This window comes from Zingiber officinale, chromosome 4A, assembly GCF_018446385.1.
Source record: "Zingiber officinale cultivar Zhangliang chromosome 4A, Zo_v1.1, whole genome shotgun sequence".
NCBI lineage: Eukaryota > Viridiplantae > Streptophyta > Magnoliopsida > Zingiberales > Zingiberaceae > Zingiber > Zingiber officinale.
The window spans coordinates 19,206,344-19,228,871 of NC_055992.1; the positions used below are offsets into that span (position 1 = coordinate 19,206,344).

The window sequence follows — 22,528 nt, forward strand, 5'->3', positions numbered from 1 at the left end:
GAAAAAATCTCCCTTTTTATAACCGAATTCTGTTGGGGTGGATGCGATGCTTTATATAGAGGCTACAACAGGGACCTAGAGGAGGAATTGGTTTAGGCCTCCTGATGGGCATGGGCTTCTTGTGTTCGACCCGAACACCCAACTCAAGTCCATCAATAATAACCCATACCACTAAAGGGTTATTATTGAACTTCTGCACCAATCCCATATTACAATATGGGCTCCTTATCATGAGTGCGTTAATCTCCCCATGTTTAAGATATCATATGTCCGTTAATTAAATGAGTTACTGACAACTCAATTAATCAACATCTAATTTCAAGAGTAGTACCACTTAACTTTATTATCAAGCCGGACTAAGTCTACCTGCAGGGTTTACATGATAATCCTTATGAGCTCCTCAAAGTGATATCATCAACTTAAATAATTAGGACACAGATTCCTTCTATAATCAACAACACACCATATAAGCAATACTATTTCCCAACTCATCGGCCCTATTGATTTAATGAATAAATCTCACCCATTGATAAGTTAAAGAAATAAATACTAAGTATACATGCTTGTTATTATATAGGGATTAAGAGGACGCACATCCATAATAACAGAAGTTCTGTTCTTTTATGTAGTTAGTACAAATCAAACAACCTCAAACAGTCCTGCTCAATACACATATAATGTACTAGTATAATTTTATAGTCAAGACAGACTAATACCAAATTACACTACAACCGTTCCAATGGTTTGTCCCAATCCATCTTGGTTGTGAGCAACTATTTATAATTTATAAGGAATCGATAATATGATCTTCTGTGTGTCACCACACACCATGTTATCTACAATATAAATTAAATTGACAACTGCATTAACATATATATAAATATAAAATGCAAACATTTGACCAAAGTGATTCTCATTTCAAAATATTTCAAAACAAATGCTCATACAAAAGCTAGACTTATAGTATATATTCCAACAATCTCTCATTTATATTAAAAGACTATGTTGCCATACATCTGATTCTCATCCTCTCAACATGCCTATCAAAAGCTCTCGCCGGAAGGGCTTTAGTGAAATGATCTGCTAGGTTATCTGCTGATGTAATCTTGGCGACAACAACCTCTCTTCGTTTTACGATGCCTCGTATCAGGTGGTACTTGCGCTCAATGTGTTTACTTGTCTTATGGGCTCGTGGTTCCTTCGAGTTTGCTACTGCACCACTGTTATCACAATAAATTGTGATAACTTTGGGCAAACGAGGAGTCACAGCTAAGTCCATCAAGAAGTTTCTGAGTCATACAGCTTCTTTAGCAGCCTCAGAGGCTGTCACATACTCAGCTTCCATGGTGGAGTCCGAAACGTATTTTTGCTTAACACTCCTCCATGCTATGGCTCCACCTCCCAAAGTAAACACATATCCCGAGGTTGATTTACTACTGTCCCTATCTGATTGGAAGTCCGAATTTGTGTAAGCTATACGGAGCAAATCATCTGTTTGGTGAACCAGCATATAATCTCTAGTCTTTTTCAGGTACTTTAATATATGTTTTATGACAGTCCAATGTCCCGGTCTCAGGTTACTTTGATATCTGTTAACCATGCCCACGACAAAACAGATATCTGGTCTCGTATATAGCATCGCATATATTAGGCTTTCTACTGTTGGGTTTTTCGGGCCGCGAAAACCGCTTTTCGCGTCGCGGAAACCCCGAATCACCCAAAGCCGTAGATCCGTGCAAGGAAAAACCGAATGAAATACAAGTACGAGTTTCAAAAACTTTAGATCTACTCCTAGATCTACATGTTAAGAATTTTACCCTTGAAGCGTGCCCTCGCAAATCCCGCTCGTCTAACGGTACGCCGGATCTCGAGAGTGTCAACGTAGACACTTTTCTAATGATATCCATACGAACAAGTAGTGTCTCTCACACTCAAAGGATGAAGAAGAGAGCCCCAAGTGTGCTAGCACTTTCCAGAGCTCTCGGATGGGATTGGAAAGGAAGAAAAGAAGAAGATACAAAAAGGAAATCTTATACACTCACTAGTAGTATCATCCTTTGTGCTCTTCACTTTCCTTCATTCTCTTGGAACACAACTCATACACCCTCTCCTCACCATGGAAGTCACAACCACAACAAGGAGAAGCAAGCATCCAAGGAAGAAGAAGCTAGAATGAATCCAAATCAATTGCATTCACCCATCATCAAGTGTGTGGCCAGCCACACAAATGTAACCCCCTCATTTAATGTGGCCGGCCACATTAAAAGGAATGGGTGTGTAACCTCCACGAGGTGGCACATCATTATGAGGTGGTGATGATGTGGTAAGGATGTGTCATGCCATGTAGGATGAGTCAACCTACATGATGTGGCAATGCATCAAGTCAAACTTGATGTTTCAACTTCCATTTGGTCAAGTCAAAATTGACCAATTTCTTCCTTGTTGAGTTAAATCCAACATTTGATTCAAGTCAATTTCAATTTAATGAATCTCAATTCATTAATATAAATTGACTCAATGAATCAAATTTAAATTAGACTCATTCAACAATTGAATCTAATTGAGTCTAACTCAATAAGTCTAATTTGAATCCAATATTTGGTGCATCATATGAACCTAATCCAATTGGTTCATCATATGAACCTAATCTCTATCCACTTATTCTTTGTGTGTGACCCAATAGGTTCTTGTAACGTTGGCAATGTTTCTAAACTCCTTTAGAAACATAAGCAACGAGCGGCATCTAGCAATACATCATTGCTATCCAAGTTACAAGAATATTGAGATCCAACGTCAGTGACTACTAATCGTGACTCACATACGCGATATCGTGTCTTCATCCTGACATCTAGATTGGTCGATATGGCGTAGGCGGTCATCCTCTAATCAATCTAAATCTTGAACTCAAGTAGACTCACTCGATCAAACGAGCTCAACATATAATGTTGACTCATTTGGGCATGACCACGCACTTAGTGGTCTCACTCTATCAAGAATACGATGTCGCTCCGTCATATGGGAGGATAGATCCCATCTACATCATCCTCTACATAATTCGTTATATACCACGTAATCGTCTTTATAGTCCACCCGATTACGGGTTTGGTGAAACCAAAGTACATAACTCCTTATGTAGGGATCCATGGTGACTTCCGGTCTAAGGACTAATAGTCATACTAATAGCACGAGAAAGTATATGACACTCATATAACGATCCACGATACTTTCTCGTGGCGGGTCATTCAATATACATTCTCAATGCGTACCCACGTGTCGACTTGATATCTCCATATCCACGACATGAGATCAAGTCATCGAGTTGACCTACATGCTAGTCTTATTGCATTAACATTGTCCCTGAATGTTAATACTCGACTAGGAATGATTTAGAGTAGTGTTCCCTATATCATCTCACTATCGGTTCAACTAACCGATTGATATAGGTGAGAACCATCTACTCAAGGACATTATTATACTTAGTTTATTTGGCACCAATACAAGTAAGTATAATAATCAAAATCCAAATGCCTTTATTTATATAGAATATGATACAATAAGTCCAAAATGCAATCATCAAATGATTGACTCTAGGGCTCTAGCTAACATCTACAACCGAAACATAAGGAACTGCCTACATCTCCTCTATCTCCTTTGGTGTCTTAGAACACATCTTTTTAGATAAAGGTATTCCATGCCAAAAAGGTAGAAAACCTTTCTTGGAGTTTTGCATACTAAACGAGCTAGGATAATATCGATGTATGAAGCTTGGGATAAGCACAACATCCTTTTTTTGCGATTCCTTATTACTTGGATCCCAAGAATATGTTCACATTCTCCCAAGTCCTTCATATCAAACTGCTTGGACATCCATACCCTTACGTCTGACAACACTTTGACATTATTGTCAATGAGTAAAATGTCATCTACGTATAGTACAAGAAATACCACCACGTTTTCGTCACTTTTCTTGTATACACAAGACTTATCCGGACATTGAATGAATTCATAAGACTGGATCACTTCATTAAAGCGGATGTTCCAAGATCTCGAAGCTTGCTTTAGTCCATAAATGGATCGATTGAGATTACATACAAGATGCTCTTTGCCCTTCGCAATGAATCCCTCTGGTTGCTTCATATAGATGTTTTCTTCAAGACTTTCGTTAAGGAAAGCTGTCTTGACATCCATTTGCCAAACCTCATAATCCATATGAGCAGCAATAGATAAAAGAATCCGAATAGACTTAAGCATGACTACCGGCGAAAATGTTTCCTCATAATCGATTCCCTCTTTCTGAGTATATCCCTTCGCAACAAGCCTCGCTTTAAAGGTTTTCACCTTCCCGTCTATTCCTCTTTTCCTTTTGTAGACCCATTTACATCCAATTACTTTTACACTATTTGGTGGTTCTACAAGCTCCCAGACCTAATTAGAATGCATAGATTCTATTTAAGAGTTCATTGTACTTTGCCAAGATGCTGCATCTTTATCTTGGAGTGCTTCATCATATGTCCAGGGATCAACTTCATGTTCACCAGGGATCAAGTCCGAACACTCTTCCAAAAACATGAATCTTTCAGGTTGCCTAACAACGAGGCACTACCTGTAATTGTGCATCATTTGTGACACGTGTTGCAGTTACTTGTGGTATCTCATCTTGTACCGTTGGTGCTAAAGTAGAAGTGTCTTCTCTTATTTTCTCAAGAACAATTTTACTCATGACCTTGTGGTTCATTACATAGTCCTATTCTAAAAATCGGGCATTGATGCTAACAATGACCTTTTGATCTTTAAGGCTATAAAACAAACCACCTTTCGTTCCTCTAGGATATCCCACGAACAAGCGAACTTCTATACGTGATTCCAACTTATCAGCGTCTCCCTTCAGCACATGTGCTGGACTACCCCAAATCTGAATGTGTTTTAAACTAGACTTACGCTCATTCCACAATTCTATGGGAGTAGAGGTACTGACTTAGAAGGTACCAAGTTCAGAATGTACGCCGTCGTTTCCAGAGCATATCCCAAAACGAATTTGGTAATTCTGAATAACTCATTATTGATCTAACCATTTCCATAAGAGTCCTATTCCTTCGTTCCGCTGGGATTGGTGCGGTAGTTCAATAATAGTTCTCTAGTGGAATGAATTATTATTGATAAAATTAAGTTGTGTGTTCGGGGTAAACACGGGATGCTTAATTTTGTCGGGAGATTAAAACCAATTCTTCCTCTGGTCCCTATCGTAGCCTCTTAATTATAGAGTACTATACCCACTTATACCCACCTTTGTACCCATCTAAAAGGGGGCCGACCAAGCTTTGCTTGGAGTTCAAGCAAGGGTCGGCCAAACCATGTTTAGATAGGATTGACTGTGGCCGGCCCAAGCATGGGTTCAGCCTATGTGTGGCCGGCCATTAAAAATAGAAAAGGAATTTTAATTTTAAATTTTTTCTTATGTGGAATACATGATTTAAAAGAGAGTTTAAAAATTAAAATATTTCCTTTTATAAGATTCTACAAAAGATTAAGAGAAGAGTTAAATCTCTTTCCTTATTTGTAGATTAAAAGGTTGATTTTAATTTTGGTAAAAACTTTCCTTATTTATAAATCATCCACATGTTGAAAAGATAAATTTTAAAATTATAGAAATTTCCTTTTATAACATCAACCATGAAGGGATTATTAAAAAGAAATTTTATTTTAAAATTTTTTCGGAAGCAAATTAGGAAGCTTTAATTTTTCTAGCGAAAAATTTCCTTGTTTGCTTGTTTTGATGTGGCCGGCCATATGCATTAAGAAAAGGATTTAAATTTTAATTAATTAAAATTTTCCTTTTCAATGGCAAAAGAGTTAAGTAAGGTTTTATTAAATTTTCCTTATTTGCCAAGGCTAAGGATTATAAAAGTGGGGGTTTGGGTGCCTTCATGGAGATAACCTCTATTCTATTTCTCCCTCTTTTCTTCCTTGGTGTGGCCGGCCTCTCCTTTTTCTCTTCTCTCCATCTTTGTGGCTGAACCTCCTCTTCCTCTTGGAGATCAAGTGGTGGCCGAATCCTAGCTTGGAGAAGAAGAAGAGGAAGCTTGCATCCCTTGGAGCTTGGTTGGTAGAAAAGGTTCTTTATCCTTTGGAGGTTTTGTGCTTGGCCGAAACTTGAAGGAAGGAGAAGAAGGTGCTAGGTGGTTCTCGTCTCGGAAGATTGTTGCCCACACAACGTCTGAGATTAGAAGAGGAATACGGTAGAAGATCAAGAGGTCATTATTCACAAAGAAAGGTAATTAATAATTGTTTTCTGCATCATGTTAGTTTTGTTTCTTTGTAAAAATACCAAATACAAGAGACATGCGATTCTAGTTTTTTCGAATTAGTTTTCGAAGTTGTGTTCTTTTTTTTTTTCCTTGTGATTTGATTGTTCTTAGCGGTTAACCTAGGGTTACTATGGGAAGGTTAAATATTTAATTTCCTTAAAAGGCTTTGTCTAGTCGGTGGTGGTTGCTCTCATATCCAAGAAGGCCAAGTGCCTTGCCATGCAGTACTAGAAGCCGATTTTGGAAATAGATATTTAATTGTCTTCGTGACCTAGGTGATTTGGATCGAACGTGTTAAGTTCTACAAGAGATCCAAGTCTAAACCTAAAAGAACAAATAAATTAAACTTAGGATCAAATGTGTTAAGTTCCGCAGGCGATCTAAGTTTAATTTAAAAGAACGCATGGTAGCTAGGAAAAGGTTCAGACCTTTGTACAAAATTTTTGTACAGTGGAACCGTTAGGCTTTCCGAGTAGCAACCAACACCAAAGATATGTTTGGTTCATTTTCGAAGGTTGTTTTCTCTTATTAAAATTAGAAGAGGTGTTATTAAATTCCATTTGTTGTATCGTGGGAGTTATTGGATTTAGAGTATACAAATTGTCAACCAATGCACCAGAATAGATAACTACCTTATTTTTCTTGACAACCACTTTGTCATCAAAAGAAACAGAATATCCATCCATAAATAATTTAGAAACTGAAATCAAGTTTTTTCTAAAACATGGTACGTAAAGATAATTTTTCAAAATCAATGTTTTATTCCTATCAAAAGATAAATAAACATCTCCCACTGCAATAGCCGCCACTCTCGTAGCATTGCCCATGTAGACGGTGATTTCCCCTTCATGTAGTCGTCTGGTTTCTGGAACCCCTGCAATGGATTGCAGACATGATTAGTGGCTCCCGTATCTACACACCAGGTACCGATAGATAACACCGCTGAACATGTTTCAACAACTAATGAATAAGATATGCCTTTATTGTTCTCCTTTCTGCGAGGACAGTCCACCTTCCAATGTCCAGACTGTTTGCATGTGAAGCACTTGCCCTTCGGCTTTTTCACACTTGCCTGCGGCCCAGTCCCTTGAGGTCGAATCACTTTCTTTGCCGAACCAACTTGTTTCTTCTTCTTCTTTCCACCTTTCGGCTTAGAGGCCAAAACGTTTTCAGCAATGTGAACTTGAGAACTTTGACGAAATATCCCTTCTACCGCTTGGAGTTCTGTCAGAAGTTCTGCCAACGAATAAACCCTTTTGTTCATGTTGTAGTTTAGGTGGAATTGCTCAAAGCTCTTGGGCAGCGTTCGGAGAATGATATCGACCTGTGTTTCCCCATCGATTTCAGCTCCAAAGACTTTCATCCCATTCAAATGAGCCATCATCTTGAGGATATGATCCCTTACGGGTGCCCCCTCAGTCATGGTGGTCGTCATTAAGTTTCTCATGGCCTCCTGCCTGGCAGACCGATTCTGGTGTCCGAAGAGTTCCTTGAGATTGAGCATCATGTCATCGGCAGTGGGTATGACCTGATGCTGATGTTGCAGCACATTTGACATAGAAGCTAAAATATAACACCGCGTTATCTCATCTGTCTTGACCCATTTCCTATGTCTCTCTATCTCCTCTTCACTAGAATCCTTATCAGGCACGCTAGGACAGACCTCAAGAAGTATGAACTTGTATTCTTCAGCAGTTAAGACAATGTCCAAGTTCCGTTTCCAATCAATATAACACCGCGCTATCTCATCTGCCTTGACTCATTTCCTATGTCTCTCTATCTCCTCTTCACTAGAATCCTTATCAGGCACGCTAGGACAGACCTCAAGAAGTACGAACTTGTATTCTTCAGCAGTTAAGACAATGTCCAAGTTCCGTTTCCAATCAATATAATTTGGACCAATAAGTTTGTTTTATTTTAAAATAACAACAAGAGTATTAAAAGTCATTTTGAAATCCTGAGAATCACAAAATAAATTATTTGGTCAAAATTTTAGAATTTAAAATGATATTGATTTCTCAAACAATATAATTTAAATTCACCAACACCTCGAAACACCATGAATTTCGTATGCCACGATAGTGTGGACGTATACTAATTCAAACATTTGTAAGTGGAGGTTTTACCCATTAATTTTATTATCTTGTCAACCTAACTTTATGACAAATAAAATTAATAGTTGGTTCATCTTCGGTTACACAAATAATAGCAGTGATTCTGATGGGGATGATACTATTAAATGTGCCTAAGCTTATACCATTACTTGGATGGAGAAGATCACACAAATCTAAATAATTTCCGATAATCATCCATAGAGGAAGTTTGTCCGCAAACAAACTCATCCGATATGGAGGAACACACTTAAAGCCAACGCGCAAGTTTGAATGCATCACTTATAAACCAGTAATGGAGACCGTGGAGTTTATTTAAATAACCCTCTCCTACTTAGTTATTTAAATTGAGGAATTTTAACATGCACGCACATCACAACACATAACAATATGCATATACATCACAACATATAACAAAATAGCATATAAAGGCAATAAATATGAAAATAAAATTTCCAACTATTATGACTTCATCCATCGCTGTCCTCCAATATGTCGGCAATGGATCAAGCCATCGCGTCTGTCTTGCTTCCTTCTTCGTCGCTCCTCCGACCCTCAAAATAGCACCACGCATAGCAAGGATACAAGCCGCAACAAAAAGAAATAAAAATTTACATTTATCGATCTTATATTCCACAAAGGAATTTACATGTAATCTAGATCGAACAGAATGAAAAAATAATACAGCAACTGGTCGTATTTAATTATTACAATCATGCACAACATAAAACAACCTCGACATGCTCGAGGGTTCAAATCATACACAATCACACAAAGCGATAATAGTTGGACCTAGGATGCCTACAACCACAGAGTTAATCTTTCTTGCACATCCTACTATTATCTTTCCTAAACTTATATACGAGCAGTGTATAATTTAACCGAAAACTAATCACACAGAGTCAGAAAACTCGCTCTGATACCACTTAAAGGCGCTGGAATTCCGTTCTGTTTAAATACAAAAATTGTACAAGTACAAAACTTTTCTTAGCAACCCGCATGTTCGATCAGACATGTGTTTGATCAATCAAGCAAGTTCTTGACGGATCAAAGCACACCTTGATCGAAGTACAAGATCGCTGGCCTCTTGTGTCGGTATTCAAAATCGATACAAAAAAAACTAAACTAATTACGCAGCGGAATCAAAGAACTAGTTGTACCTTTCCTTTGTAGCTAAAGATCTCTTGATCTTCTGCTGTATTCCTCTCCTCTTCTTGGACGTCGTGTGGACGACGATCTACCAAGACAAAAACCACCCTTCTTCTCTTCTTTGTTTCCAAACTGTCGACCACCAAAAGGAGGCTCTAGGATGGGCACCCTCTCCTCTTCTTCTTCTCCAAGCCGCTGGCCCTAAGGTGGAGTTGGAAGAGATTTGTGTCGCCGGCCCTAAGGTGGAGAAGGAGAACCTTGTGCCGTCGGCCTTAAGGTGGAGAAGAAGAACCTTGTGCCGCCGACCCTAAGCAAGAGAGAAGGAGAACCTTGCGCCGCTGGCCCTAAGCAAGAGAGAAGGAGAACCTTGTGCCGCCGACCCTAAGCAAGAGAGTTGTGGAAAACTTATGTTTAGGGGGCGTCACCTCCCCGTTTTATAACCGAATTCTGTTTAGAAAAAATCTCCCTTTTTATAACCGAATTTTGTTGGGGTGGATGCGAGACTTTATATAGAGGCTACAACAGGGACCTAGAGGAGGAATTGGTTTAGGCCTCCTGATAGGCTTGTGCTTCCTGTTCGGCCCGAACACCCAACTCAAGTCTATCAATAATAACCCATACCACTAAAGGGTTATTATTGAATTTCCGCACCAATCCCTATTACAATATGAGCTCCTTATCATGAGTGTGTTAATCTCCCCGTGTTTAAGATATCGTATGTTCGTTAATTAAATGAGTTACTAACAACTCAATTAATCAACATCTGATTCCAAGAGTAGTACCACTCAACTTTATTATCATGCCGGACTAAGTCCACCTACAGGGTTTATATGATAATCCTTATGAGCTCCTCAAGGGGACATTATCAACATAAATAATTAGGACACAGATTCCTTCTATAATCAACAACACACCATATAAGCAGTATTATTTCCTAACTCATCGGCGCTATTGATTTAATGAATAAATCTCACCCATTGATAAGTTAAAGAAATAAATACTAAGTATACGTGCTTGTTATTATATAGGGATTAAGAGGACGCACATCCATAATAACAGAAGTTCTGTTCTTTTATGTAGTCAGTACAAATCAAACAACCTCAAACAGTCCTTCTCAATACACATATAGTGTACTAGTGTAATTTTATAGTCAAGACAGACTAATATCAAATTACACTACAACCGTTCCAATGGTTTGCCCCAATCCATCTTGGTTGTGAGCAACTATTTATAATTTATAAGGAACCGATAACATGATCTTCTGTGTGGCACCACACATCATGTTATCTACAATATAAATTAAATTGACAATTGCATTAACATATATATAAATATAAATTGCAAATATTTGACCAAAGTGATTCTCATTTCAAAATATTTCAAAACAAATGTTCATACAAAAGCTAGACTTATAGTATACATCCCAACAATGAGATGTGCCATGTTACATCACTATAGATGTTATGTCAGGAACATACTTGATGGCTTTGAAAACTCACAAATAAGGTTAGTCAGGAGTTGCTAGTGGTGTTTCCAAAAACATCTAAACAATAACAGGAAAGCTCAAGGTCCTATCCTGTAATTGGAATCAACAGTCTTCAATTGCGGCCAGAGGTGAAGCTATATACTTGGGTTTGTAAATTGTAATAGATGTTGATGAGTGTAGAGGTTTTGCATGAACATTTAGAGGAGATGAGAGGTGTACGTTACATGTGGATCATAGAGAGAGGATTACCGAAGGACCAAATAGCAAGGCAAATAATGCCTTGCAACTCAGTTTTCGTGTGTGATGGCTCATGTTTGGAGGCATTGAGACAAAGATAGGGAAAAGGTCGTGCGTGAGAGGAACTTGTGTCCTATCTCATAGGGAATAGGAGAAAAGGATGAAAGAATGGAATGTGATGATCACTTTGAGGGAATCAATCTCCAATAATCAAAGTAATTTGATAATTTAATTGGATCACTTTATTTCTTTCTTCAAAGGATTATATAATGCTTTTATATATAGGCATACAATAATGCCTTGTCAATATTAAAATTACTAATAAATCTAATATCTTATTCTATATTTAGAAAGAGTAAATAATAATAAATCTAATGACCTATTCTAAATTATAATATTTTGAAAGAGGACATTAATAACAAATTTAATAGATAATATTTTGAAGGGATTATTTGAATATGTCTATTTGGGGATCGTATCGGAGAGTTGAATGGCGTCCCCCTTATGGGGATTTGGAAAACCTAACCACAGCAACTATTACCATGTAAAATTTGGGGATATGAGAACATTGTGTGGGACTCATTACCATATGGAATTTGGGGATAGGAGAATATTGTGTGGGACTCAATTAAATGGGTTTTATAAAGACTTGTGATAATATCCTAAATCATAACTATGAATGTAGGACTAATACCCTATTAATCTAATACCTCTTAAATTAATAATTAATCTCCTCTTAAATTATTGTGCACAAAGTAAACAAAAGAGTGATATAAATTAGTGGTACCTCCTTAACTAGAGACAAAGGAAAGAGGAGGGTTATAAGTCTTAACTCTTTTGTTTTTTAATCTACTACCATTTTATTCCAACCCCTTTTATTTTTTTTTTCTGAAAATCTTCATTTATTGTCTTTCCCTCTCTTAAAAAAAGAAAGAGAAAGTGACATCATCTTTGTTATGCTTTTACTCACTTTTTTAAACAGATCAGATTGGACCTGTCTTTCCCTCTCACTTAAAAAAAGAAAGAGAAAGTGACATCATCTTTGTTATGCTTTTACTCACTTTTTAAAACAGATCAGATTGGACCTCATTTAACCTTTAAGCTAGAACATGTCAACGAAAGAGAAAGTAGCATTCTCCATGATGGGGCATGGTGTCGTAGCCCAAACAATTGTTTTGCCTCATGTACTAACCTACTAAGCTTAGATTTTGGAAAAGATGCCTATGCAGACTTTGTAGAAGTCCTTGTAGGGGTCAGAACTATTGGTCTAGGTGGGTCAGCAAGAGGGGGGTGAATTGCTTGTTAAAAAAATGAACCTTTCCTAACTTTCAACTCAGATTAGTAGCAACAGTATAATTATAACAAGTAAATTAAACAACTACAAAATGAAAGAAGAGACAAAGAAATTTACTTGGTTATAACCTAGGTGGTTGTTAATCCAAGACAAATGAAAAGCACCAAAATTGTCCTTCGATGAAGGCGGAGAAGCTTCTTACACTCGTTCAATGCTCAGACAATTGCTAAAAAATTAATACAAGAGTTTATGTCTATTTCCTAGCTCCAGGGGTCTTTTTATAACCCTTGGAAAATTCTATCCGGGGCTGGAAGGCGCCTCCAACGAGGCAGGCGAGGATAAGACTTTATCCTCGCCAACGGCCACTTTTTGCCCAGGCACCTTAAAGCGCATTCAAACACTTGAAGGCGCTTTCCATGAAGGCTTGAAGGTGCCTTCAATAATTTGAAGGCGCCTTCCACCAGAAAGGCGCGAGAGCGCCTCCAGCAGCGTTGGAGGCGCCTTTGACAGCTCTAGCAGCTCCGTTTTGCTCTTCTGCTGTTCCGTTCGCTTGGGTGATTTCGGCCAACTGGAATAGGGCTCACCCGAATCCATTTTCCGGCCTTCTCCTCGAGCAGCCTTCCTCCCCTACTTCTTGTCCCTAGGACTGCTGTGCGCGTCCTTCTTGTCCGTCGGTGTACTCTTCCGTATCACCTTGTCCCTCGGATGTACCGAGCCTGTCGGCTCGCTTCTCGTACCATCCTTCTCGCTAGCTGCGTCTTCCGCTCGACTTTTTGTGTTCCTAAGCTCCTGCACACTTAGACACAAGGATCAAATACACAGGATCTAACTTAACTTGGTTGACCATATCAAAACTATCATGGGGTACTAACATGAACAACTATAGAAGGTGGGATTGTTGAGAACAAAAGTGGAGAAGATTTTATGTTTTCGAAGAAGTTGAGTGGCTTGTAGAACTTGGAGGTTTAGGAGAAGATTTGGGGCCATGGGAGTCTTACTATGGATGTTCATTGGTGGTGGAGGCAAGGTGGCAAAAAATGAGAGTTGTCATTTGCAAGTCAAGGTTGATGATATTGTTGGGATACTAGTTTTGTCACCAGAAGAGAGTTTAGAGTGTCTAAATTATGTGAGTTGAGCCTTGGGAAGATTATAATGTAGGAGCTGTACTAGGCTAGTTTGTGGATGGTTTGGCCTGTCTCTTCTAGGTGTGACCTTATAGCTAGATCTTGCTTTGTTGATTAAGTCATCCCCATACTTCAAGTGCACTTGAACATTGCCTTGATTTTGGGCTTGGAGGGAGAAGCGTACCTATTTAGGGTAGTGCTACTGGAGGAAATTACTGTGTTGAAAGGAGGAAGGTGCTGCAGGAAGGATATATCTTAGCTTTCGTGTTGTGGTGCTTGGTTTTGACGGCAATGATTATGTCAACATAGGTAACAATTGGGCACATGAAAAAAATGTAGAGGTGGGGTTAGCAAGCGGGCTGGAGATTGTATATGATGGGAAAAGGAAATAGGGAAATCTAGCATTGTGTCATCGTATCAAATTTTGGGTCTTCCCCTTAATGGGACCAAAGAGGAAAAAGTTCCCCTAGGAGTCAGCATAATACCTTGTAACTAAAACGCCTAAACTCACAAGTCATGATACATATGACTCCAATAACTAACTCCGACATTGAACTTGTATATTCATGAAAAGTTGAGTGTTTCTGTGTTACCGAAGTACATAATATGTAACATTTCCCACCCTTTTGAATCACATATTGGTTTAGATGTTGAACTTCTTGTGACATTCTATTTTACCCAAACACTTTTTGTTCTGTTTCCCCAGGTTATGGAAGATTTTTTTCCAATTGTTACAAGAGTGAAATCTCTCGTAACTCCTCTTGGAGGTCCAAAGGGTGAAATATGTTATGCAAGAGAACATGAAGCTGTTTGGTTCAAAGGAAAACGGTTTGTTCCAGCTGTATGGGCCAACACCAATGGGGAAGAACAAATTAGACAACTCAAACCTGCTACAGATTCAAAAGGTAGAAAGGTTGGAGATGAGTGGTTTACAACTAGCAAGGTTGAGGATGCATTGAACAGGTCCTCACTTTCTAAATTTGGCTTCTTGATTCTTGACAAGTTTGTTTTTTTGGCATGATTATGTTTCTCTGATATGTTTCAAACATTCGGTTTGTTGAAAACTCTTTACAATGTTCTGCTTTATGTTTAGGTACCATGAAGCATGTGATAGTGCCAGGGTTAAAGTTTTGGATTTACTTAGAGGATTGTCCAGTGTTTTGCAAAGCAAACTGAATATTCTAGTTTTTTCATCCATGTTACTTGTCATAGCAAAGGCACTTTTTAGTCATGTCAGGTGAGATCTTTTAGCATTCAATTTATATCATTATGAAAATAAAGTCACTTTATACTTATGTTACTTTTTCTTGAATGTTCTGTTCATATGACAAAAACAAAACAAGGGTAGTTGTTGGTGATTGATTTTGAAATGGCATGATAGGTATGTACATATCTCAGAAAATAACCTAGAAGTCAAAAACTCTAGAGCGTGAGAATAAAAATCCAAAATAGTTATAAGAGAAAGGTGTATGATGTAAAATAGTATATCTGATAACAAAATCCAATGAACAATTAATAGTCAAGGCTATCATTTTTTGCACTCAACCTTATTAATCTCTTATCTTAAATTCTTTATTAAGTTCATCATTTCTCGTGTTCCCTTTTGAATTTATTAGGGAATATGTCATACACATTACATAAGAGCAAACAACTCGCAATTTGTCTAGTACAAGATGCATCGTACATAGGGATTAATGATATGCAATCCATCTAATATGAAGTGTATCATAAACTTAGATAAATATATATAGGCTGAACAATTTGCAATCCACTTGATAAATATGCATCGTGCATATATAGGGTGAACAACATAATCTACTCAAAATGCACCTCACAAAAAAAGGGTGAACGATTTGCAATCCATGCAGTAAGCAAAACATCCTCTATAATGATCGAATTCTACACGCATAAAAAGACCCAAGGGCTCTTTGTAAGCAACAAACCAATAATCTAGTACATAATTCATTTGTTTTATTAGTTCAATATAAGTAGTGATGCAATTTTTTTAGACTATGGAGCCAAGTCATACATTTGTTATTTTCTTAATTTTTATAAGTAATCATGCGACTCCAGTAAAGTGCGGAGTTGAAGCTCTATAACATAAGTATGAGTTACACAACTCTTTTTAGCCTGTAGAGCTGAAGCTCTAAGATATAAATAACGGATTTGTTGTTTGATTGTTTGGTAAACAAAGTTATGTTTTAATTCGCAAAGTTTTAGCACATGTTATTTTTTGTTAATCAATTTATCAATAGGTGTTATAAAAAAATGCCAAGATTGATAGACAAAACTATGAATATTAAAATGACAAGCAACAAGGAAGCACATATCTTAGAGCTCAAGTTTTGATAGAGGCAATTACTGAGATAGTTTTCATTTCCAACAAGTTTAGAATTATTTCATTTTCTTTCATAAATTTAACATGCAAAAGGTATATATAATGAAACAAGTAACAATAAACTCAGCTCAAAGAAGAAATTCACATCATATACAATTTATCTCTAAACACCCGGTTATGCTAGCAACTTACTCACGCTCACCATCAAAAGGGACAAACTACCTAATCCCCAAGCTTTATGAAATACACAACATAACATCACTAATAACCAGACAATAGAGTGGAAATGACTAAGTTGCTACTACTTCCCTTTAAAGCAAGGCAACAAAGGCAACTTGGTAAGAAACTAGCATTCACATCAACGGATCGATCTTGTGAGAAAATTTCAGCGGGAGGATAGTGATTTCTTGAGGTAGGCAATGCAGCCTATAGCTGAGATCAAATAGGGAGAGTTCGGTAGCTTGCCTTGTTGATGGCTAGTTCATACATTATGGAAAAATCAACAAAGTGGTGATTGCTTTGAGGGAGGCAATGGTGCAATGACCTAAGGCAACGTTCGGACATCAAGAGAGAGATCGAGAAGGAAGAGATCGGAGATGGAAGGGATAGTGGTTCTGGTGGCAATTGTTGCTTCAAGTGGAGGCAGTCAGGGTTTGTGGGGATGACGAAGGCATGGTGGCAACGGCAAAGGGGAAAAAATAAAGCACGATGCGGTGTGGGGATAAGTGGGTTTAGTTTATTAATTAGCACTTTTGCACATCAAACCATTAATTTAAAAATTTACAATTAAGTCCCCCAAAAAACAAATACTATAACAACGACTGTTATGAATGCACTTAAAATTTAGCTAATATGAGAGGTAACAAACCGAAGGGGAGCCTTGGCGCAACGTTAAAGTTGTTGCCATGTAACTAAAAGGTCATGGGTTCGAATCCTGGAAACAGCCTCTTGCAAAAAGTAGGGTAAGATTGTGTACAATGGATCCTTCCCCGGGACCCCGCATGGCAGGAGTTTCATGCACCGGATGCCCTTTTTTTTTATGAGAGGTAACAAACCCTTGATTCCATCTGCACATTGTTTTCTTACGGGTGTGAATCATATCAAGTTTTGACACAGTTTTACATCTTGAAGTTGTAATTTATGGATTGTGTAACCTGAGTAGACTGCTGCATCATTGCACTGAAATCCTCTTCTAGATGGAAATTGAATGGAGCCATCTGACATAATTAATTTAGCTACTTATGTAATTGTAGATGATTCCTGTTTAAATGTAGTTGCCTTCAAATGATCACTGAATAATTGTTAAGTGGTGAAATAACCTAAAGCAATCACATTTACCTTTGTCTGAATTTGAATTTACTAACAACTAGGTTGAGCATCATATGTCTTCTTCCTCCCTCGTCACTTACCATGTGTGGATATAGGTTGGCTCAAGTACAGTATGGTCAGGGATCACATCAGTTCCGACACTCATATTTTAAACATTGACCCAAGCCAAACCATTTTATGTAGTTTGGTTAAAAATTGAATCATTCTAATTCAGTTTCTTTCAAACCAGACTCAACTTATCTCAGTTCAACTCCTACCAACCACATGACCACATTCTAGTTTACTGTAGAAGCCAAACCATTATGTTTTTACCTATGCTCATTCAAGCAAGGTTGTTCACCAGGCATACAACTTTACCATTAAGATGTTAACTGTGCTCTATAAACCAGTTGTGCAAGTCAAATATTACATAGCTAAAAGGTACTAAAGTTGCCTATTAGACCTTGTTTTAATTTATTTACTACATAGGCCCAGTTTATTAGGTGTCAATTATTAACCCTCCCACCCCCTAGCAACTTGGCGGTCGGCTATAAGCTAACCCTGTGATTTATCTCCCTTCACATATTTGGGGGATGAGCTATGAAAGGCGCTTGGGGTGAGCGTAATCGCTTTTTACTACAATTAGGAGTCAATTATTTGTTCTATGTAATAATTACCAATTACCTTTTTCTGTATTTTGTCAAATCAAGAAACCTTTTGAATTAAATTACAATTGTCTTGTAAACTTAATCAAGTTATTTTCATCAAGCATGCATGGTTGGAATATACTTAGATATCATACGCTAATAGTCATACTAAGCAAGGTATTGAGAGATCATTGTGAAAATACCTTTCCTGGAACCTGATGCTAGGCTGAGTGCTAGGAATCTGTTGGTTATGTGTTGAACTATGTACGATAATTTAAAGCCACTTTCAAATGCAAAAGAATTGGACTGTAGGTCAGAGCTCACTTTTTGGCCTCAGGTAATGATTTTTGATTAATTTTGAAATGCTGTTGTACATCTAATTCTTTTCTGAAACTTAAAACTTGGAAGACAGAGTTTGTCAATGACAAAATTAAATGATACACCTAAACTCTTGTAGATGAAACATTGATAACTGTCTTTTTAGCGTTTTTGCAACTATCAGATGGGCCAAGTTGGAAGCCTGTTTAAGATACTGCCCTTTTCCTGCCCTAAAATGAATTAATTTCAATCTTGTCCTTAATCTTTCAAAATTAATTGAACGTATTGCATCTGTATACTTCAACTCCTTATAAGATTCTGACTTGAAATATGAATGAATTTCAATCGTCAAGATCTGATTTATCTTATGATATTGGCTTTAGTTCTTAATTTCTGGAATGGTTGCTGAGTTTATAGATTTTATTATTTTAGATTCTTGTAATCCTTACAGTGATATCTTTTTTTGGGATAAGTAAAAAATTGTATAGCACGAATCAAGAGTACAAGAGCTAGTCCTTAGGAGTTACTTATGTCTGATCAGTGTAAACTCCCAAGGACCAATATACATGAAGTTGCACACTCTTGAAAATCCTCTTAGTGTCTAACTGCCCCTCTCCAAAGAAATTAGAGTTTTTAGCTCGCTATATGTGATAAATAATAGATGACAAGGCTAGATGACGAGTCTTTGTCAACACCCTAATCCCACAGTAGTGTCTACCGAAGACTCTCATCGCTCTCCGGTAGGTGGACACCTTCGGTGTCATATGCAACCAATCTCTAATCCTCCATAATCTAGCAATAGGGGGCACCCAAAGAATAGATGCTCGTGTCTTTGGCACTTGTCTACAAAAAGTGCATTGTCGATCCTCCAAGTAATCATGTCTGTCCTAGTGGGGAGACGCCTCTGTGCCAGCATCCAAAAGATAACCACATGACTAAGCTGTAAGTATATCTTCCATACTATTCGGGTCGCTGACTTCTCACAGTGATTTCTGGATATATGAAATGTGTTCATTCTTCTCATTTTGGTCTTATGTGATGAGACTTACACTCGTTTTAGATTAATGTTGTTTATTATTTTGTTAGATTGTTTTTGCACTTTTAACATATTAAATACTTCTGGTATTAGAGCATTTATTATTTGGTTAGTTTGTGCTAATTTCAATGCTTAATATTTTGGTATTCAGTGAAGGTCGGAGAAGAGAATGGGTGTTCCCCAAGATATATGAGCTCCTTGAGCCTAAGGTAATTGTGCATAGGATAGCTAGAATCTTTTTATGGAATTTTGGGTGCTAGTATCCTCTTATATTATTTAACTGGCCAAAACTTTTAAAACTGGTAATGTCTTAGCTGCTAATGACATGTTTAATGTTGAACATTGAGTAGTTGGGCCTATGCATGGTTGTTAGTGGAACTAGATAGATTGTTTATATCTCGTCATGACAACATTTCATTTATTTTTTTATTCTTGACTAATAAACATATGTGATAAGGATAGCTCTAAAGCATTTTATGTATGAAAATATATTTAGTAGATTAATCATCTCAAGATAATTCCTCCAGGGTGTAGCTTAAGAAAATTTTGGATCTACCCAGTGTTTTATCCATGATTTGAATTTTGTTTAGGCATTCGCATTTTTGCTACATGGGCGACAATGAATTTGATATGCTAGACATGATTTCAGGTAATTCCGAAGTGTTTTAAATTTCATCTGGTAGATGATACAGAAAACTACTGATTTTTAATCAGCTTGGTCCTTTAAAATCATGTTATTAATACTTAGTTTATATAGATCTGTTATGTTAATAAAAGTTTTGTTGGTGCAGGATCAGTCATCAACAGAAGTATGCAACAAACTGGATTTAACAGGATTATCTCCTTATTGGTTTGATATGGCACATGGAAATGCAACAAAGAACACTGTCAACATGAATTCACTTTTCCTTCTTACTGGACCAAATGGTGGTGGCAAATCCAGTTTGCTTCGATCAATTTGTGCTGCTTCCTTGCTTGGAATTTGTGGGCTTATGGTACCTGCTGAGTCAGCTCTAATCCCTCATTTTGACTCTATTATGCTGCACATGAAAGCCTATGACAGTCCTGCTGATGGGAAAAGCACATTCCAGGTGCTGAAAATAATATTGATATTGCTTTTATCTTGATTTATCATGCTTATCAAGCTTCTTTTGTTCATAGAATTATTTTTCATGCATTTATTATCATGCTTATCAAGCTTATTTGGTTCACAGAATGATTTTTTATATAGATTAGTAGCTTCTCAAAATCTTTGTAGTAGTCAAAATGTCAAGCGTCTTACTCTTGCTTAGAAATTTAATGTCGAAGGTCTTTGCATATTTTGGACTGTGTAAGATGCTTCAATACTGATGAGACATTATCTTTAATATTTTAGTTGTGTTGATATTTATCCTGCTTGATGACCGTTGTATTGATGCATCAATACATGTATCAGATCCATGTAGCCAACCTAAATGGTTTGTACTTTGTACTAAAGATGTTGTATAACTACTGTTGTACACAGGAATAGCTTCTTATATTTCACTTTATCACAATTTAAAAAAAATCAATTATTTTTATCCTGATACAGTATTTACTGCCTTGCAGATTGAAATGTCGGAGATACGTTCAATTGTTAACAGATCTACTGGAAGGAGTCTCGTTCTTATTGATGAGATATGTAGAGGCACAGAAACTGTAAAGGGAACTTGTATTGCTGGTAGTATCATTGAAACTCTTGATTCTACTGGCTGTTTGGGTATTGTATCCACTCATTTGCATGGTATCTTTGACTTGCCTCTGGCAAGGACCCATACTGTATACAAAGCAATGGGTACAGAAGTTGTAGATGGCTACACTAAACCAACCTGGAAGTTGATAGACGGAATCTGTAGAGAGAGTTTAGCCTTCGAGACTGCCAAGAGAGAAGGTATTCCAGAAAATGTCATTCAGAGAGCTCAAGAGCTTTACCTTTCTGTAATTGCACAGGACTCGATTAACCATATAGCTGAATGTTCAGATCCCAAACCCCACTTTAACTGTTTAGCTGAAGTTCAGGCCTTGAAGGATAAGTTACAGTGTTCTTCCAATTCTTCTAACCAACTATTCGTTGAGAAAGTTAAGAGTGCTGTAATGATCATCTGCCAGAGCAAGTTGATTGAAACCTACAAGAAGAAAAGTCCATCTGATCTTGCTGAAGTGAAATGCCATTCCGTTGGTGCTCGTGAGCAACCTCCTCCCTCGACTGTTGGCACATCAAACATCTATGTCCTCATAAGACCTGACAAAACTCTATACATTGGACAGGTAGAATTCATAATATTGTTTTTTTTTTCTTTCTTGCTATAATGTTATGCATGCAATTGCTATCTAAGTGAAAGAAACTCAATTCGCAGACAGATGATCTGGTTGGTAGACTTCGCACACATCGTACAAAGGAAGACATGCAACATGCATTAATGATATATATGATAGTCCCAGGAAAGAGTGTTGCAAGCCAATTGGAGACATTCCTTATTAACCAACTTCCTCTCAGTGGCTTTAGACTTGTAAACCATAGTGATGGGAGACACCGAAATTTTGGAATTGCAGGCTTCACCATGGATGGGCTTGGTAGTGTCAATGAAACAACACGGCATAGCCAACAACAACCTTGATCCTATTCATCTGTTGTCCACTGCTCCTTTTTGCATCTCCCAAAGAGCAATGTTGGTTTACTGATGGAATCATGATTCTTGCATCTGCTATGGAGAAGGCTTGTAGCTCAATTTTGTAGATCCAAGTGGTAGCACCCAATTTTGTATATTCGAATTATTGTAGGTAGTATATGGATATATCCATTGCGTAGTCAAATCATGGGTGACTTTGTTTTATGCATTGATTATCCATAACATGTATGAATTATCAAACGAACGATATCTAATCAGTAGTAGAAGAAAAAAGAGTTCATGATGTTTGCAGTCAATATTCTATTGCAGTTTGTTTTGCTTGAGACTATTATAGGTTTTTGAAATTTTCTAGACCTCGTCTTAGAAAATTTGACTAACCTATGCTGAAATGACCGTTTCCTTATTTAATCACTTTCTGTGAACTGTTATCAGAGGAGCAGAGATAAAAGTCTTTTATGGCTGGGTGATTAGGTACGTCTTTTTGAGCGTTATCGTCAATTAGTCATGCAATGTGACGACACAATTCC

General features: G+C 37.4%; 1 protein-coding gene across 4 annotated transcripts in view; it reads left to right on the forward strand.

Annotated features, from left to right (window-relative positions):
- LOC121969662 (DNA mismatch repair protein MSH1, mitochondrial-like) overlaps positions 1–22,302 on the forward strand; it is a 124,762-nt gene extending 102,460 nt beyond the window's left edge. For all 4 annotated transcript variants that reach the window (XM_042519869.1, XM_042519871.1, XM_042519870.1 and 1 more), the window contains 6 exons: positions 14,413–14,669; positions 14,800–14,943; positions 19,505–19,562; positions 20,145–20,444; positions 20,941–21,639; positions 21,729–22,302. In XM_042519869.1, coding sequence (XP_042375803.1) covers positions 14,413–14,669; positions 14,800–14,943; positions 19,505–19,562; positions 20,145–20,444; positions 20,941–21,639; positions 21,729–21,989 — 1,719 coding nt within the window. In that variant the 3' untranslated portion in view covers positions 21,990–22,302. The remainder of the gene's footprint in view (positions 1–14,412; positions 14,670–14,799; positions 14,944–19,504; positions 19,563–20,144; positions 20,445–20,940; positions 21,640–21,728) is intronic.
- The last annotated feature ends 226 nt before the right edge of the window (positions 22,303–22,528 follow it).